A 16,985-nucleotide genomic window follows, 5' to 3' on the forward strand; every position below is an offset into this window, starting at 1 on the left:
TGAGCAACTTTTTTTTTAGTGGGAAGATGTAGCTATGTTCTGTCATCATACCCAAAGGGAAGCTGATAAGTATTTTTCCCTTGGAAAATGTTTCTCTATCTGAAAGTCCAAGTTTTAGGTAATCTTTTTTAGAATAGATTGGAAGTTTTGCCACCTGAGGAGGTTTGCCTTCATTTCTAGAATAGGCTTTGCTTATCCATGCAGAAAATGATTCCTGTGAACAGTTCTTCAAAGGTGGTTTGAAGGGTGAAAGCTTTGTTCTTGACACAATTTTTATTGTTTTGTGAAGAGAATGGTGGGAGCTGTTTTTGTAACTTTGAAACTTGTCTTTGAGAAATTCACAGTGCTGAATTAGAAGTTTTGAGGTGCAGGTAACTAGAAGTAATGCCCTTTTTCTGAAACCTTAGACAAGCAGAAAGTATCGGCTTCATACATCTGATTGCAAAGTGGGGAGTAAGCAGGCGCATAACAAAGCAGCTTGGAAGATAATGGAGAAAATATTTACTTGGAGACAAACTGCAACTTCAACTGAGTTTTTTTTAATGTTAGATGGGTGATCAAGAGCTCTGTAAGCAGCATGTCATCTACAACAATGTGTAATAACTCATTTTCTGCATTTTTAAAGGTGAAGTGAAAGTCACCTTCTCTTATGCTGTCCTTTTTAACTAAAAAAACCCTTCTGTTTTGAAATGTAAAAAGGACAAAAGTCTCCTTAATATACAAAACTGTATTCCTCATTATATGCATCAGCCTGGGAGCCTTTTCTAAGAGTAGCAAGATGCCTAAAAATTTTTTATATCACTTAGTCTGTGTGATTTGATCTAATAATTTCTGCACTTACACTGGGAAATAAGGAAAAGAACTAAATCAAAGAGGTAACCTGATCTTAGAGAAGTGCTCAGGCTTGGGGGAGCCTGAATGCCAGAATGCTAATCCTGATTTTATTTCCAGTATGATGCTCAACCGAAGAATCCTGCTTTAGGTTCTCAGAAATAATAAAACTGTAGATTTCCTAACTTGCAAAATGAAAATAGTCTTCCCTTTTTTCGCTGGGAGAGCTAAGTTAATTAACTTTGTTTCAGTCATTGCCATCGCCAAATATTGATTATAATATAAATGATTAGTTTTACATGTATTTTAATAAGCTTGGAATATTGCTGCTTCGTGGTTCCTGGACAGTGTGGGCTAGAGGCAATAAATTTTCCATGGAACTGTTGTCAATTAGGTGTATTTTGTTTTTCTTCTAGAAACCCAGCTCAGTTCGTATTGATCAACTGGACCGCGAACAATTCAATCCTGATGTAATTACTTTCCCCATTATTGTCCACTTTGGGATACGACCTGCTCAACTCAGCTACGCTGGAGATCCTCAGTAAGATGCTTTTCCTTCCATCTTCCATTCAGAAACTCATTACTGTTGTCATTTGTGACTTAAATAGGGCTTGTTTATGTGCTTATCAAGTCCGATACAAAGCTTAGTGCTTATGGTATTGGACACTAGCTTTTGTGAATTAGAGAATGAGGTGTAATTTCTTTTGGATTAACTCAGGATCTTCTGAAGTAAACATGCATGCACATGCAAGAACAGCTTTAAGTCAGACCAAAGGTCTAGCTCTGTATTATTTCTCTGAGAAGTCAGTTGTGGTTTTTTTTTGTTGTTGTTGTTTGTTTTTTGTTTTTTTCCCAGAGAATAGTATTAACAGGAAAGAAGGAAAACACATCCTTCCTCAGGCTCTGCAGTATGTGGACTTGTGAGCTAGAGGCCATGTTTAGATCACTTTGTTTAGCAGGCCTGAGTGAACCTACCTTTTGTAAATTTCTCAAGTCACTGCTTGAACTTTCTTAGTGTACTGACAGGAAGAAGATTCCAGGCAAGCACTTTCTGAGTGCTGTTGTACATTATATTTAAAAAAAAAAGACTGAATTTCTTTTTTCTTCGAAGCATCTACGTGACTTGATTAGATGCTCTCCAGGTCTTACATCTAGTAATGTATAATGTAGCCATTTCCTATTTTCTTTCTTCATGACGCTTATGTTTCTCTGTCATATCCTTCTTCGTCTTTTTTTTATGACTTAAAGGGTTGAGTCTGTCTGCTTCTTTTAGCTTGGGAGATATTGCATTCACTACTTTTGCATGTACCTTTCCTATCCTTACAGATATAGGAACAGAGTGAAGAGGGAAGCAGAACTTCATGCAGAGCAGGGAATACTGTTTCATTATGGATTTGTGTAGTGGCATAAAAGTAATTGCTGGGTTTTATTCTAGAAGTCTAGAAGTTTTTGTACCTTATGACACTTCCAGGGAATTCTTCCAATGATTCACAGGTTTGTTTTCTGAATGATGACAGAGAGTAGAGCCCATCTCTTGTGCATGTATAGTTAAGGTCGGCTCTTTCCTCTTACTGATCAGTGCTATTTAACGACATTGAATTTCACCTGCAGTTTTGAGGCCAGGTTATTCCAGTGCGCATGTATGACACACATTCTTCTACAGTTCTTTGGGGATTTTAGATTTAATATTCTGAGTAATTTTGTATCATCAGCAATTTTTTTTACCTTAGTGTTTTCACTGTGGTTGTCAAGGATGTGTATAGGAGTGCTCTTTTATTTAGAGCAAATTATACCTTTTTAGTCTGAAAGGCTTGTGACTTAGTGTTACAGATTTTGTGAAATTCTGCACAATATTGACCTCTTTTTATTAACTTTGATAAGTTGAGAATGGGGAAAAAGCTGATATGTGAACTTAAACTTGCATGTTAATTGCAGATAAGTCTCAGGGAAGAGACTCAGGGAAGAGGTGGGAAGAGTGGGTGCTTATCCAGACAGTAACATACTTTCTTTTTGGCTCTGGGCACGACTTTTTATCTCATTGTCCTTTAGTTTTTTTTTTAACCATAAGAAGAAAATAATTAGATAAGAATGTAAAAAAACACTTCTATTTTGATGCTGAATTTCTTAATTGAAAACAATAAAAACCCACAGAGATTGCTAATCCAATGTTTTATGTTTTAACTTTCTTTAAGATTTCCATGGCTCTTTTTTCTTTCCTAGAGCTGCTTGGAGAATTTACATGGTGTTCTTTGATAAAAGTAACAAAACATTTTTTTTTGGAAGACCTCTGGTGTCATCATAACTCAGGCTTAACTGTGGTGCATGTCTTTCCTGGGCATATAATGCCCAGGAAATAATTTCCTGTAGTGTGTTTTCTTCATGAGGTTCTAATACAGAACTTCTGTCATATTGTCATCTATTTATTATTTCTCAAATATAACTCCAGTAACACAGTTGTTTCCAGTGATATTAATAGGAAAAACGTATGTTTTACTTGATAGTCTCAAGTTCTCATTTTGGGGCTTAAACATCCTCTTTTGTGGAAAACAGTGCTAGATCACAGAGGGGCTTCCACTGAGGAAAAAAATCTGTTGCCTAAATTAATGTCTAACTAGACCATCCCAAAATGCAAGTAGGCAAGATGTTTGGGTAAAAACCAGGAACCTTACGTATGCACTAGCCACAGAAAACTTGGCTTTTAGTTTCCGTTCCTGTAGGGCATGAACACAAGCTTCATTTCACTATTCACAGAATGCTTGTGTTGCTTGTGACTCGTAGGCCTTCTCTTCATGTGCTTCGTTAAAATGTTTCAGCCAGTGTAAGGACAGACACTTCTTGGAAAATGTTAATACTTCTCAGTGAGCAACAGGGAAATCTTATGGAGAAGAGGGAGTCTTCTGCCTGAATTGAGATGTTGCACTATGGGGAAGTCTTTTCAGCAGGCAGAGGTGGCCTTTCAGTGAGGATGGGTGGGTATCTGGGAGACCTGTGTTCTCCCCTGAGCTTTGCTGTTCACCTCACATTGCACCCTGATGCCTCCTCTATGCTGCTGTGTCTGCATCAGTGGCAACTGTAGGGATGCTGTCACCTTTCTTGGAAAATGCTTTGAGATTTTTTTGAGCAAAAAGATGCGTGTAAATTATCCGTGTCTATGTGAATTCAGAAGGCCAAACTGCAAGACGCTTCTGTTGTATCAACTAAAATACTTGTTTTCTGGTTTTGTCCTTCAGATACCAAAAGCTGTGGAAGAGTTACGTGAAGCTGCGTCACCTGCTGGCTAACAGTCCCAAAGTCAAACAGGCTGATAAACAGAAATTATCACAGAGAGAGGTATGCTGGGCCTTCCCATATCTGATAATTGGGCACTGTAATTCAGGATGGAGTGAAGCTGTATAAGTGCCCTTTTTATGGAAACAATAGAAATCCTTCACAAAAGGTTTTCTTCTGAGGCTGTTAATACAGATTTTATTTTTATCTTTTCTTGTTAGTGAATGGATTTTTTCCTTTTATGCAACTCTCATACTACTTCAAGTTTTTTTTATCCAATTACAGAAATGATCTTTGTGGAACCATAACTTCTTTACAGCCCTTGCCTTTAATGGCTTCAGGAATTAGCATAAAGAAGGACTTTTCATTTCAGAATGCTCTTTTATGCATCTCATAATTTTAAATATTCCTCTTCTGAGATTAAAAACTGTCACGCTTGTGCATAGTTTTAGACTAATTTATTAGGCTATCTCAGTGAATTCCTTAAGATCTTTGAGTGGTAGACAGAACAGCTTAAACAGTTGGGATAATCTGGTTGTTCTTAATAATATTTAATGACAGGTGTGTGTATGAATATTTTTTCCCCCAGAGTGATGAGCAATAAGCAATTCCAAAGTGTAAATGCTCAACCAATTGGGAATTAAAATTAGAAAAATAGTCACCTACATGTAGATAAAAGTAGCCTGCTCTAAGGTATCCATCATCTAAGATTTTATACTGAAGCTTTGCATTTGTCTGGTGACTTGTCTATCGGGCACTCTATATTGGACAACTTATATAAATAATTAATAGAGGAGAAATTAAATTCTTTGGTACAGGATGGATGGTGGTGTGTTTTTATTTATTAAAAAGCCAGGCCGCTATTTTAATTGCCTCTAATTTGCTAATTCTGTGTCCGTAGTTATGGTAGCTGTAGCTGTTTGACACTCTATTTGGTTTTGTTACTACTGCAAAGCATATTATGTTGTTGCATGACAAAGAGTCTTAGTTGATGTTTTATTTATGCTGGTGTTAAACAAGCCCTTAGCTTCCCTCCCTGTAAATGTGTGGGAAAAAACAGGGTTAAAATTCACCAGTGCCACAATTTTTAAGAAAAAAAAAAAAAAAACGGACCCTATAAGACATGGTTTTCTTTGCTACAGCTTTCCATGCTCAGAGGAGAGCAAGTGGAAGAGAGGACCATTGTGTTTTGGACATGTTTTTATCAGTGGCTAATGGATGGCTTGTGTAAAAGGGTAGTGGATTGGTTGTAGGGGGGTGATTGTTTAGCTTCAAAAGATAAAAATGTTCCTCTGGTGGTATTTACAGTGTGGTGTTCTGGTCTTTGTTTCTAGACTATTTAGGATGATGAGTTTCTCGAGTAGTTGTCTGCAATCAGAGAGAGGTGTGGGGCTGAAGCAGAAGCTTTACGCGAGGATAACCTCTGCATCCTGCTAATGGAGGTGTCAATAACACAGTAGGAGCTGTAGGGCTGCACCTAACTGGTACACATGCTTTTAAGGGTTGAGTAATGTATTATGAGTAATGCTGGAGTGCTCCTGAGCCTGTCAGCCTGAAAGTACAGCGAGGTCTCACAAGCACTCTAGTGCCTGTGTTGGAAAGCACCCAATGGCACAGCCTTGAAATGTAAGTTTTAGACAGTGCCCAAGGGGTGTGGTGCTGTAAGCACCTCTCTGCCCTCAGTCATTCACCACGTGTGATTGCATGATGTTATTTGTGACAAGGTCGTGCGTAGGGGCTCTAACCTAACTTCGACTTCTTAGAGCAGATGCATAAGTTGGGACCCTAAGGCTCACTCTCAACTTTCAGTTGAGCATTTCTGAAGCAGCTTATCCCCTTTCATTACACATGAAAGAGCTTGGCTAACTAGCATCCTACGGTAGACATCTCAGTGCTGTCTAGAAACAGGTTTGATTAAACTGTTCGTGTAGATGTGCCTCTTGGAACCATTCTGTGAGTCTCTCTGGAGCAGAAAGCACAGCCTGTTCCTGCCCAGAGATGCTCACTGGCTTCAGACTGGGAACTGGGAAGAGATGGCTTTGAGCGTGTGCCCTGTAGGGAGAAGGAGAGGAAGGATGAGTTGCAGCTTTGAAAAGTTTTCTTGACTGAAGAGGGAAGAGCTCTGGGGGGTGCCTTTACAATAGTGCATGCTGTGTGGGGAGCTTGCATACTGCAGGGGCTCTGTAGTATTGGAACCAGAAGATTCTGATCTGGAGGGGATTTATTTTAACGGTTTTTCTTTCATTCCATTTTTACAGAAAATACCTTTTTAAAATGGCTCTGTCAGAGAAGCTAAGTGCCCATTTCATAGTTTATACAGGCAAAAACACTACTGTGCAACATCAAACAGGCTGTGTTCTTTAAACATTTTAAACACTTTTAATTTAATTGTAATAATATTGATAGATTTCATCATAATAGGATCCAGGACCAGTGAATGCTGACCCCTTTCCCAGACTGGGGGTACTGACAACAGTGTTATGATGTAGCTGGGGTCATGTAACAGCCTTTCTGTTATTTAATCTGTTGAATACCTTATACCTACTGGATGCTTCAGACTGGGAATACTCATGGACATAGACTTAAAGAGGTTGTTTTGCACAGTGGTAAAGAAGGTGTTGTCATAATAAGGATGTTAGCTTGCTTGTGTATGCACGACTTCAGAAGTTACAGGTAGAACTAGTTTGTTTTGTCATCTACAACAAAAACTAGTCACCTTTGTCTTCTTGGTCTGATAAAATCTTCTGTTTGCATTGTACTCCATATCCACCATGGTCTGTGGCTGGCAGTTACAAGATTTAGAATGGTTTTAGAAACTGTTTGCCAAAAGTGAACCTTAAATATTGCGAATGCACGTGCGTGCTTTGCTGCTGCTATGTTGTAGAAAGTTTTTCACAGGAGCTGTGTTTTCTTCCTGTCTAGGAAGCACTGCAGAAAATCCGGCAGAAGAACACAATGAGACGTGAAGTGACTGTTGAATTGAGTAGCCAGGGATTCTGGAAGACAGGGATACGCTCCGACGTCTGCCAGGTGACTAAATTGCAGAGATGCATGATGTATCGTTTTTCTCGGTTGCTGCCACTTACCTCTTGCAAGGGTTTGCTATGATTCTGTGCTGAAGAACCAGCTACTGGAAATTAATACCTTTGCCTCTGCATGATCTGTTGCTGTAGGGAGCTGTTCTAGCCCCCTCCACGCACACGCACACACACCCTCCCCAAGAAGCTATTTTATAGGTGTAATTTTCCAGCTCCTTGCAGTAGCTTGCTACTCTTGACTAGCATGAAGTGGGGCAGGGGTGGGGATGACAGAACCCAAGAATGGCAAATTTGAGACCTGAAGGTCTCAAATGCAGTAGCCTTGACTTCTATCAACCGTATGTTGAGTCAAGTGTTGAATATCAAGGGCGTTTTCATCAATTGGGTTGGTATTAGATATTTTTAGTTTAAGATAACTGTATATTTAGAGATATTTTTTTCTTACTGTAGCACAAAGTGTTTTTTTTACTTGAAAGAAAAAAAACAAACATGGGTTAAAAAAGGGTGACCCTCAGTAGGAAGATCTTTCAGATAAGTTAATGTTCCAAATGCATGAAACTTTCAAGGTGCAAATCTCTGCTGGATCCTAATCCAAAGCAGGTGGCAGCCACCTACTTTTATTACAAACAAAAGGTTTAAATATAATAAAATGCATTTGTCTAACAATGTATTAGCAAAATTCAAGTAAGTGTATCAGCCAAATAAATATACTAGTAGTATAATTGGGTTATTTTTGCTGTTTCAGAGATGTTGATTAAGAATTACAGGCTAAAAAAATTTTCAGTATTAACAGTATGAAATAAAAACTTAGGGGTGACTTGGGAAAGGTTTAGTTAGATGTACTGATGTATTGGAACCTTGATAAGGCCAGAGGGGGTATTTGAATGGGAGAAAAATGCTAATAATTAAAATTGCTTTTTTTCCTGTGTAATACACTTATTTTGATTCTACAGTTGCTTCTGAAGTCAAAGAATAGTTGAACAGTATTCTCTCACATAGCAGAGGAAATTTATAGTCCCTTTCTATTTTTTGTTGTAAACTGTATCTGTTACAAGTTAAGGAAACAGTATAAACTTCTAATTTAGGAGACTTGAAAGTTTTTTGTTATTCATAATAACTTTTAAGATTCAACTTTTAATGTATCATTGGATATTTTTTGTTCTCATTTGCAATTGAAGGATAACAAATCACCTAAGAGCGATGGGAATAAAACTGCACATCTGCAGCCAGAACACCTAAATCAGGCAGTTCTACAATGAAAGTCCTTTGATTTTTTTTTTCTTTGAGAGGTCAAGAGTAGGCAGACTGTAAATCTGTAAAAATGAAAGACTACTATTGTTGCTGCATGTTTTTTTCTAAAAAAGATTAAACCTAAATACATGTAAATCAACTCTGTAGGTAGACCTAAAGTGCAGTGATTTAAAAATACTGATTTTCCTTAGTTTTTAAAAGGATTGTAGATTAGAAGATTGAAGCTTAAGTCATTCTAACAGTTTAAAGTTGCTCCAAGTTCAACGTAGCTGTTGTAACACTCATCTTCGTGACTTCCAGAATGAACTTCGTAGAGGGAGGGAGGAATAAAGGCAAGTGAAATATTCTGAAAATGTGTAATGGCTGTCTTCTGCCAGGCTTACTTAAAATTGTTCAGTAGGTGAAATGCACTTCTTGGTCACTGAGATGGGCAGCATTTACTCTGCAAACTGGGTCCAACCAAGAAGGTACCCACCCATCGTTGCCTGTACTGCTGCTGGCATGCCCTCAACAGCTGCATTAGGTGTTTAGGGTGAGGAGAGAAGCGATGCATTTCAAAATACATCAGTTTGCCTGACTATTCTTGGTAGCTTCAGGTCAGAGTTGCACTGGCAGCATGGCTCCTGCCAAGCTGGGGGACAGCCCTGGGGACATCTGGGAGAGTCTTCTGCCTTGCAATGCCAGCTGCAGCAAGAAAAGAATAGGCAACAAAGGCTGGAATCATATACATAAAAGTTACTAGTATGTTTATAACCAGCTTCAAGTACCAAGGTTATGGGCTAACTCCTATAGCCATACAATTTAAAGAGAATTTTTTAATCACTAGCCATTCTAGAGCCTAATACAATTTTAAAGCCTACATTTCAGTTTCTTATAGAGATAAATAAAACATCAGAAACATCAAATAGCTATAATCCATCATGACACACATTAATTGAATCAATCAAGTATTTAGTGCTATGAAAGCAGCAGTTTGTCAATATAACTACAAGAGTCAAATTAAAGACCTTCTACGTGCCTCCCAGGGAGATGCCAATTCCTTGTTCACTGCAGGACAGCTGATACAATCTGAAGCTTCATATTCCAGTCTCAAACTTTGGGTCATATGCATTGGTTGCTCAGTGTAAACAGTATCAAAACTTGCTTTGCTGTCTGGCAGCCTGGGCAGGGGAACATACAAGCAGGGAAGCAGAGTTGTCCTGTGAAGCAACGTTTTTACTTACTGTAACTAATTCCTTCCATGAAGCACAAATGTGAGTTTACGTGGAGATAAGAGATGTGTTCCCTCAGCTTTTAGATTACCCGAAAACTCTAAATGAGTGACATGAACAAAATAAAGTTTCACTTGGACGTATTTGTTTTGCTTGCTGTGGTTCTGCATTTTTCTGCTATTCAGAGATCCAGAGAGTCTCTTTCGTGCTGTTAACCACTTGCTTCCATTGCTACCTTTGTTACGTGTTCGGTTCCAGCAGTTTCTTAGTTGAACAGAAACCTTTGCCATATTGTAACTTTCACAAGTTTTCTTCTGCTGTTCTTTCTTTAATGGCATGCAGAAATCCGTAACATCACTTACTCCATAAATTATACATCATCTGATTAGTATGCTTGCTTTTTTGCATCTCTCCATACTATACATTAATCATCTGTAATCATAATATATTCCTCTTTATAAAATTAATATGGATAGTCCTCATATTTTTAATTCCCTTAAAACATGTTATTCTTTTGAATATATTCATGAAATGCAACTCATAGGAATCAACTGAAATTTGACATTGGTGTCACAAAAGCGGCCACATGCATAAATTCTTGTAGTGCTCTCACTTTTCACTCCAATGCAAGGGTTTTGATATTGATCATCATCATACTACTGTACTGGTAAATGGTATCATTCCAATCCAGATCATCCACAATCAGTAACACTAAGTGGAATTAGTTTTAAAACTCTGAAAGAGGGAAACTGTTGTTGTTGCAACATAAGTTTAATTTTTATTTAAATTTCCTGCAACAGAAAAGTTTCTGTCCTAGATGGTAAAACAGCAACCTTTCCAATATTTTTAGCACATAATCCCAGAAATTGCCAGGTTGTACCACTTCAAAAAGCCCTTAACTTCAGTTCCTTTGAAGAAAAATTAATGTAGTAATAACTGTGCTTGAAAATTACTTTTCTTTGTTAGAAGCAGGTTAAAGTGGTTTACATGTTCTCTAACGTTATAAGGGGCCGAGGGAGGTGGTCGGTCCTCCTCTGGTACCAACCTGGAACTGCAGGGTACTGAAGCATCTAGCATTGTGTTCAGTCACGGGTTCTTGAAAATTTGACCCTGCTGGTGACTAGATGTTTTTCCTCATTCAGAATACTTCAGTAAAACTTATTATGCATTTATTATTCTGTTTATGTTGGCAGGGGAATGTTCTCACTGTGATTATGCAGGTGGACAAATCCAGCTTAACTAAGTGTTCTGGTGATGGGGATTGGGAAACCATGATTTTCTTATTTTTCTCACTTAAAAATGGATGTTGTGACAAATGGGATGTTTGTATTTATAGCTTAGTCAACACTGTATTCTGTGCAGTAAAGATGAATGTTTTTCCTTATTGTTTTTTAGCACGCAATGATGCTTCCTGTTCTCACCCACCATATTCGCTACCATCAGTGTCTGATGCATTTGGACAAATTGATAGGCTACACTTTTCGAGATAGGTGCTTGCTGCAGGTAGGTTATACAAAAATAAATTACTTGCCATTTTGTCTTCCTAAACTTTAGTTTATCCGTAATCCTGTCTTCTGTATATAATCATGAAAATGAGCTGCTTTGCCATACCTTCATCATTTGCACTGAAAATCTTTCAAAACTTTTAGTTATTCCAACAGGTTTTTAAATTAACACATCTGTCGTGCATGTAGACATCCACCTGCCTTTGCTCAGTGGTAAACCTGGATTTGCTTGTAATGTGTAGAAGAAAAAGAATAGTCTTACTGAAAAGACTGGATGGTACAGTACTCGTTATTTTACTTATTTGTGATGGATAGTGGTTTACTGCAGATGAGTCGGTGCCTTGCTTTTTCCTTTTATAGCCTGTTATTTCAAAGAAGGGTAACTTAAATGCAAAATGAAAAGGCAACATTTATAGCTAGTGCAAGGAATTTGCAAACTTCTGTTCAGCTCTTGATTTCTACAAGTATGTAATGAAATGTTGCATTTACAAACAAAGGCAGGAACTGGAGGCGGGGCTGGTATTTGTTTTAAATACATCCTTGTTGCTTGACCAGCCATTTATGTAAGTGTGTGTGTGGAACTGGTCAGCTCCAGAAGATCCAGAAGACTGACTTTTGGCATGGTGCTCCCTTTCCCCATATGTTTCTTCTGAAGTTGCTGAAGGAAAATGGGCTTCTGTTCAAGATATCTCCCTAAAATACCCAGTCTCCCTCCACTGACTGTGGTAGGGGCTGAAAAAAGATTAATTTTCCCAAAGTTCAAAAAATGCAGTTTCTATACATGGATGTAGACCTTAAACTTCCCGAAGAATTCTAAGTCAAGGCTTGCTGAGATTTTTTTTCATAGTTTCTCTGTTTTCTAAAAGGTGCTTTGTAGGGCTAGTCCTACTGAAAGTTGCATTAAACGTTGGGGATCTTGTAGGTTTTTCTTGTAGATTTTGTTTGCAGGCTGCCTTGGTTTTAATATGAAAGATAAAAGTGCAGTGACAAATCTTAAATGTTGAGACGAAAGACACAAACTAAAAAACACATCACAGATGAAAAGGGGAGAACGCATAAAATGAAGTATGTTGACATCAGTCAAATTAATGTTTAGTTATAAGAAATGTTACAACTCTTTAATGCTGATCCCTGTGCGTATTTATTTAAAACACAATAACTCGTTCCAGGAAAGTCTTGTTAAAAAATTTATATAGCACCTTTAACATTTGTGCATAGAAAATAACAGATGTATAGTTTTGCATTGATTTTCACATGTTCTGTCATATTGTGTTGCTTTTAAAGCACAGACTGGGTAAGAAAGAATATGCTAGCTTAACAGTTCAGGCAAGGTAGTGTTTCATCCAGTACAGATGGAGCAGAAGTTGAAAATATGCAATTATGACAATCTTACTAACATTAGTGAGGAACTAAAAAGGACTTGGAGAAAATTCTTACTGTTGATTGACTATCATTTTATTCCCAGCAACTGAAATTTCTCTAAGTCTTGTTTTTGGAAAGCTGTAGCCAATGTTTGAATGAAGTGTGCATAGGGCTACTGGAATGTCTTTGCTTATAGCCTGCAGCAACATTCCTGCAAGTGTTTCAGAAACAACTTTCTGCAACTTGAATTTGCTAGTGTATCTCTTATGTAAGGGGCATATGAATGTATACATCTATGCATGCATAATATATATTTTCTTTACATATACACACCCAACAATGAGTTTGCAGAGAGTCATAAAAGCAAGTTAGAGTACCTTTACCTGCTGCCATTTTTGCAATCTTGGTATCAGCAGCAGAGGAAGCTTGTGATGATGCTAGATGGTAGAAACTTAAAACAGAAGACCAATTCTGCTGTTGATGTTAACTTTCAGTTGAAGAGTGGCCCTCTATAGTCCTGAGAGTCCTGCTTTGAATAACTGTGCCAGAGATAATGTACTTGTTTGTTTTTTTTACTTGGAAGTAGGAAAGCTTTACTGATCTTTAAATACCCTTAATCAAATATGTGAATAGTTGAGATACTCTTTACTGTTCCTGTTTTCAATATGAACATTTGTCCTGCAATGTTAGAATGAGTATATTTTTGAATAAGCAAATGTAGTTGTATTTAAAACAAGTCAGCATAGCTGGTAAGCAAAACTGTTAGGGCAAATTGACAGTTCATGCTTTTACCTTCAAAGGTAATTTTTCTTTAAAAAAAAAAAAAGCTGAAAATTAATTAGGTAAAGTGATGATTGGGCATAAGTGTTGCTTCTTTCTGACATCTGAAATCGTACATCCTATGTTTAAATTGCTGGAACCAAGCTACTAATTGACGACATCACTTTGCAGCTTTTCTTCAAACTAAAAAAAAATAATAATTATTAGCTACCAATCTAGTATTTTTATTGCATTTGAAAAAATAAACCTAAGACTTCATTTTCTTGCATGTGCTATAATACAGCTTGCCATGACTCATCCAAGCCATCACTTAAACTTTGGAATGAATCCGGACCATGCCAGAAATTCTTTATCCAACTGTGGAATTCGACAGCCAAAGTATGGAGACAGAAAGGTTCACCATATGCATATGAGAAAAAAGGGTATGTAGTTACACTGCTACCATTTTCTCTCACCTCCCTCTTAATCAGTAAGAAAAAATTTTGTCTGTTACTATTTCATTGTCCATTGCTCTTCTGAGATAACTCTAGTGGAGGATTTCAATGGTTATACATACAATCAGTGAGATCTTTCTAAACAACTGGATTTTAGAAATTAGTCAACAACTGAGTTGATGAGAAAAAGCAAGATAAATGAGGTAGTGTATTTTCTTTGTTTTTTGTAAAGTATTTTTTTTCTTAATTTGCTATTCAACATCGTAAGCATACTGGAGGATATTTTGTAAAGGTATCTTATTAAAATGAAAATGTGTCTGCTCTAAAATACACCTTACCCCTTAAATATATTCAGATGTAAAGAAGTAATTTTTTATTTTTATGTAATGTTCAGAATGTCTTTCATGCAGAGGTAGTATGTCTATCTGGCTTTCTGAACACAAACGTACAAAAGCTGCTTGTAATGCTTTTAATGCTTGTATTTTAATGCTTGTAATGTGTTGCTTAGAAAACATCTGTAAGGATTATACTTGCTGTAAGTGAGCTCTATAAATAACAGCAAGATTTTGTGTATAGCAATCACAAAGTACCATTTTGAGTAATTATTTTATGTATTTAAATTGAATTAGCAATTGTTTAATAGTACTTATTGTATAATATGTAATATTGTTTATATTTCTAGGGATAAACACCTTGATAAATATTATGTCCCGTTTGGGACAGGATGATCCAGCTCCTTCCAGGTAACAAAAATAATTGCTTTTAGATTTGTACAGCATGTTAGTTATGATCTAGTTGCAAGGAGAGAAACTGTTGCAGGAGTTACTTCAACCAACTTACTGGCAGCAGCAGTTTTGGCAAATAGTTGAAATAGAGAGTCATGTGGAATTGACTTATCTTCAGGGGATGTGCTGAACTTTGTTTATCAGTGATATAGTAAATGTTTGCCTGCAGAGAAATCCTAAGGAAGGTTTTAAAAGCTAATTCTATAATTTCTGCTTATCCTTGAAATGAGGGCTAAAGTGCTACCTTTTGCTTTCTGCACAATGAAAAATAAGTTCTGTTACTGTTATCATTGCTGTAAATTGGATTCTCCATCGCCTTTCCTTATAGCAGTACTTTTCCTGGCATGGCACCTTGTTAACACGAGTATGATCTCAAATATGGGCTTTGCTGGTGTACTGGTCCAGTTTAAAGAGAGACGCATAAACAGCTGAGGACAAAAAGCTGAATCATTACAGTTGTAGTGTAATAGTTTAAATAACCACTAAGAATTCTGTGCAAATAAATGTTTGAGCTTAATAGCTACAGACACCAGATGTAGCCAAACTGAATAAACAAAGCTGATAGGGATAATGCAAGAAACAGTTACATGTGAAGTCTCCTTACCACCTGAACTAGAGGATGGGGTGTATTGGTTAACTGGTGATTATGACTGGGCCTTTTGAGAGCCATCACTCTGGAGGAAAATAGGGAGCAGAAGTAGTTGAATTCTGAATAAATGATTGTTGTAGTGTTCCCCGAATGCTGTTTCAGCTAGACTCTGCCCTTTTCTTTGAGAGTCAATCTCAAGATTATTTCAGCCTTCGTAAAACAATGTGAGATAAGGCTAAATTGCATTTGCATTAAATAATCCACGAAATAAAATCCTGCTTTTGAAAGACCTGTATTTTCTGCTATATCACTACACAGTGAAGTTTCTGTATTCATCACTTTGTTGTTCTACACAGCACAGGTACTTGAATTCTTTCGGCCCATAACAAAGGTCTGCTATTTCAGAAGTCAGACAAACTACATAATTGTAGAGGGAATGCAAATTATCATAAAAGCTGTCAAACACTTGAAAGATCTTTTGGATACAAAACCATCCTGTGGCTATGGCCTTAATTCTGTTACATTCACATGTGAAGTCAAAATGGTGCTAATTACATGCTTAGAGGTGTAGAGCAGAAATTTGTATATATTTGAAGACAAACTCATGTTCCTTTGTGATCGCTGTGTCCTGTTACTCCTTTGTTTTATAAGCAGGCAGAGAGTTCAGGGGGAAATGAAACTTTATGCAAAACAAAGGGAAACTGGGAGCAATCACAAGAAATCACTGAATATAAAGCGTGTAGAACTTTACAGTATCTTGGAATGTATCTTGCTCAGCAGTTCTTTGTTTTGAGCTCAAATGAAATTAGAGAAAACAGGACAGGGTGCATGTCTGTATGGTGTTTAAAGGTGCCGTGAAAAATGAAGGTACTTGTTCCATTGTAGCTCTGCCATACCAACAAGTCTTGCAGAATCACCACACCCTGCAGGTGTTGGTGTTAATTATGTACATTTCCCTAGTTGCCCAGAAAAGGCAGAAGATGGTCATTTGTTTCAACCACCTGATGCTCTGTGATGGACAAAGAAACCCATTCTCAGTAGGGCTTTACACAGTGCCAGTCAACAGTTTCCCCTCTGCATTTATTGTGCTCTGACAATAGCTCAGAATGAAACATACAGAAATTTCAAAGACTGTCACTTGTGAGTTTCAAGATTTATGTAGTTAATCTGTTTTTGTACTCTCATACTCCAGAGAGGGTGGGGGAGGCTGCAGGAATGACTATTCATGTCTGATTAGCAAGCAACTCAAACTTTTTCCAAATGTACTGTGTAAGTTACAAGCACGTGTTATTTAATAGTGAACCTTAAATTGCCTTTTTCAGGATTAACCACAACGAGCGTTTAGAATTTCTGGGAGATGCTGTGGTGGAATTCTTAACAAGGTAAACGGGGAATTCTTTAGTAGCCCTCATTGTTGTATGTTATTCTCATACCATTTGGCTTATGAAGCTTTGCCGTGTATGTTCACCACCTGTGTTTGCAGTCCTGCCCCTGATATTTCAAGATGCACATCTGCACGTGCCTCTTGAAAATTCTTCTCATGCTACAGATGAGAAACTAGAGTTAGTTTTACAGAATGTGATTTAAAGTTGATTGGGGTTTTTAGAAATTAATATTTCAGCTACAGTCAAATTGAACTTTTATCCATTTGTTACAAGAAAGATTTTTATTAGCATGCCATTTTGTTTCCATAGGTTCTTTTTCTTTAGCTGCAAGTGAAAAACACTAATTGGTAATATTGAATGTGTTGCAGCTCTTAATTTCCAGTAATGAGGGCTATATCTTGCATAATGTCTGTATATAAATAAAATTGTTGAGGACAAATCTAAATTATTTAGAACTAAAAGCAAAAAATCATGCTTCATCAGAACAGCTCCAGTTTGGGTCCATTTCAAGTACTCTGAAATTAGTAACAACACAAAGATATTATAA

General features: G+C 37.2%; 1 protein-coding gene across 2 annotated transcripts in view; it reads left to right on the top strand.

Moving 5' to 3' along the window:
- Positions 1 to 16,985, top strand: part of DROSHA (drosha ribonuclease III) — a 69,292-nt gene that overhangs the window by 27,179 nt on the left and 25,128 nt on the right. For both annotated transcript variants that reach the window (XM_083823091.1, XM_083823090.1), the window contains 7 exons: positions 1,248 to 1,372; positions 4,062 to 4,161; positions 7,021 to 7,128; positions 10,994 to 11,101; positions 13,529 to 13,667; positions 14,362 to 14,422; positions 16,376 to 16,435. In XM_083823091.1, the coding sequence (XP_083679217.1) occupies positions 1,248 to 1,372; positions 4,062 to 4,161; positions 7,021 to 7,128; positions 10,994 to 11,101; positions 13,529 to 13,667; positions 14,362 to 14,422; positions 16,376 to 16,435 (701 nt within the window). The remainder of the gene's footprint in view (positions 1 to 1,247; positions 1,373 to 4,061; positions 4,162 to 7,020; positions 7,129 to 10,993; positions 11,102 to 13,528; positions 13,668 to 14,361; positions 14,423 to 16,375; positions 16,436 to 16,985) is intronic.

This window comes from Anser anser (genome assembly GCF_964211835.1).
Source record: "Anser anser genome assembly, chromosome: 2".
In the NCBI taxonomy this organism is placed as follows: domain Eukaryota; kingdom Metazoa; phylum Chordata; class Aves; order Anseriformes; family Anatidae; genus Anser; species Anser anser.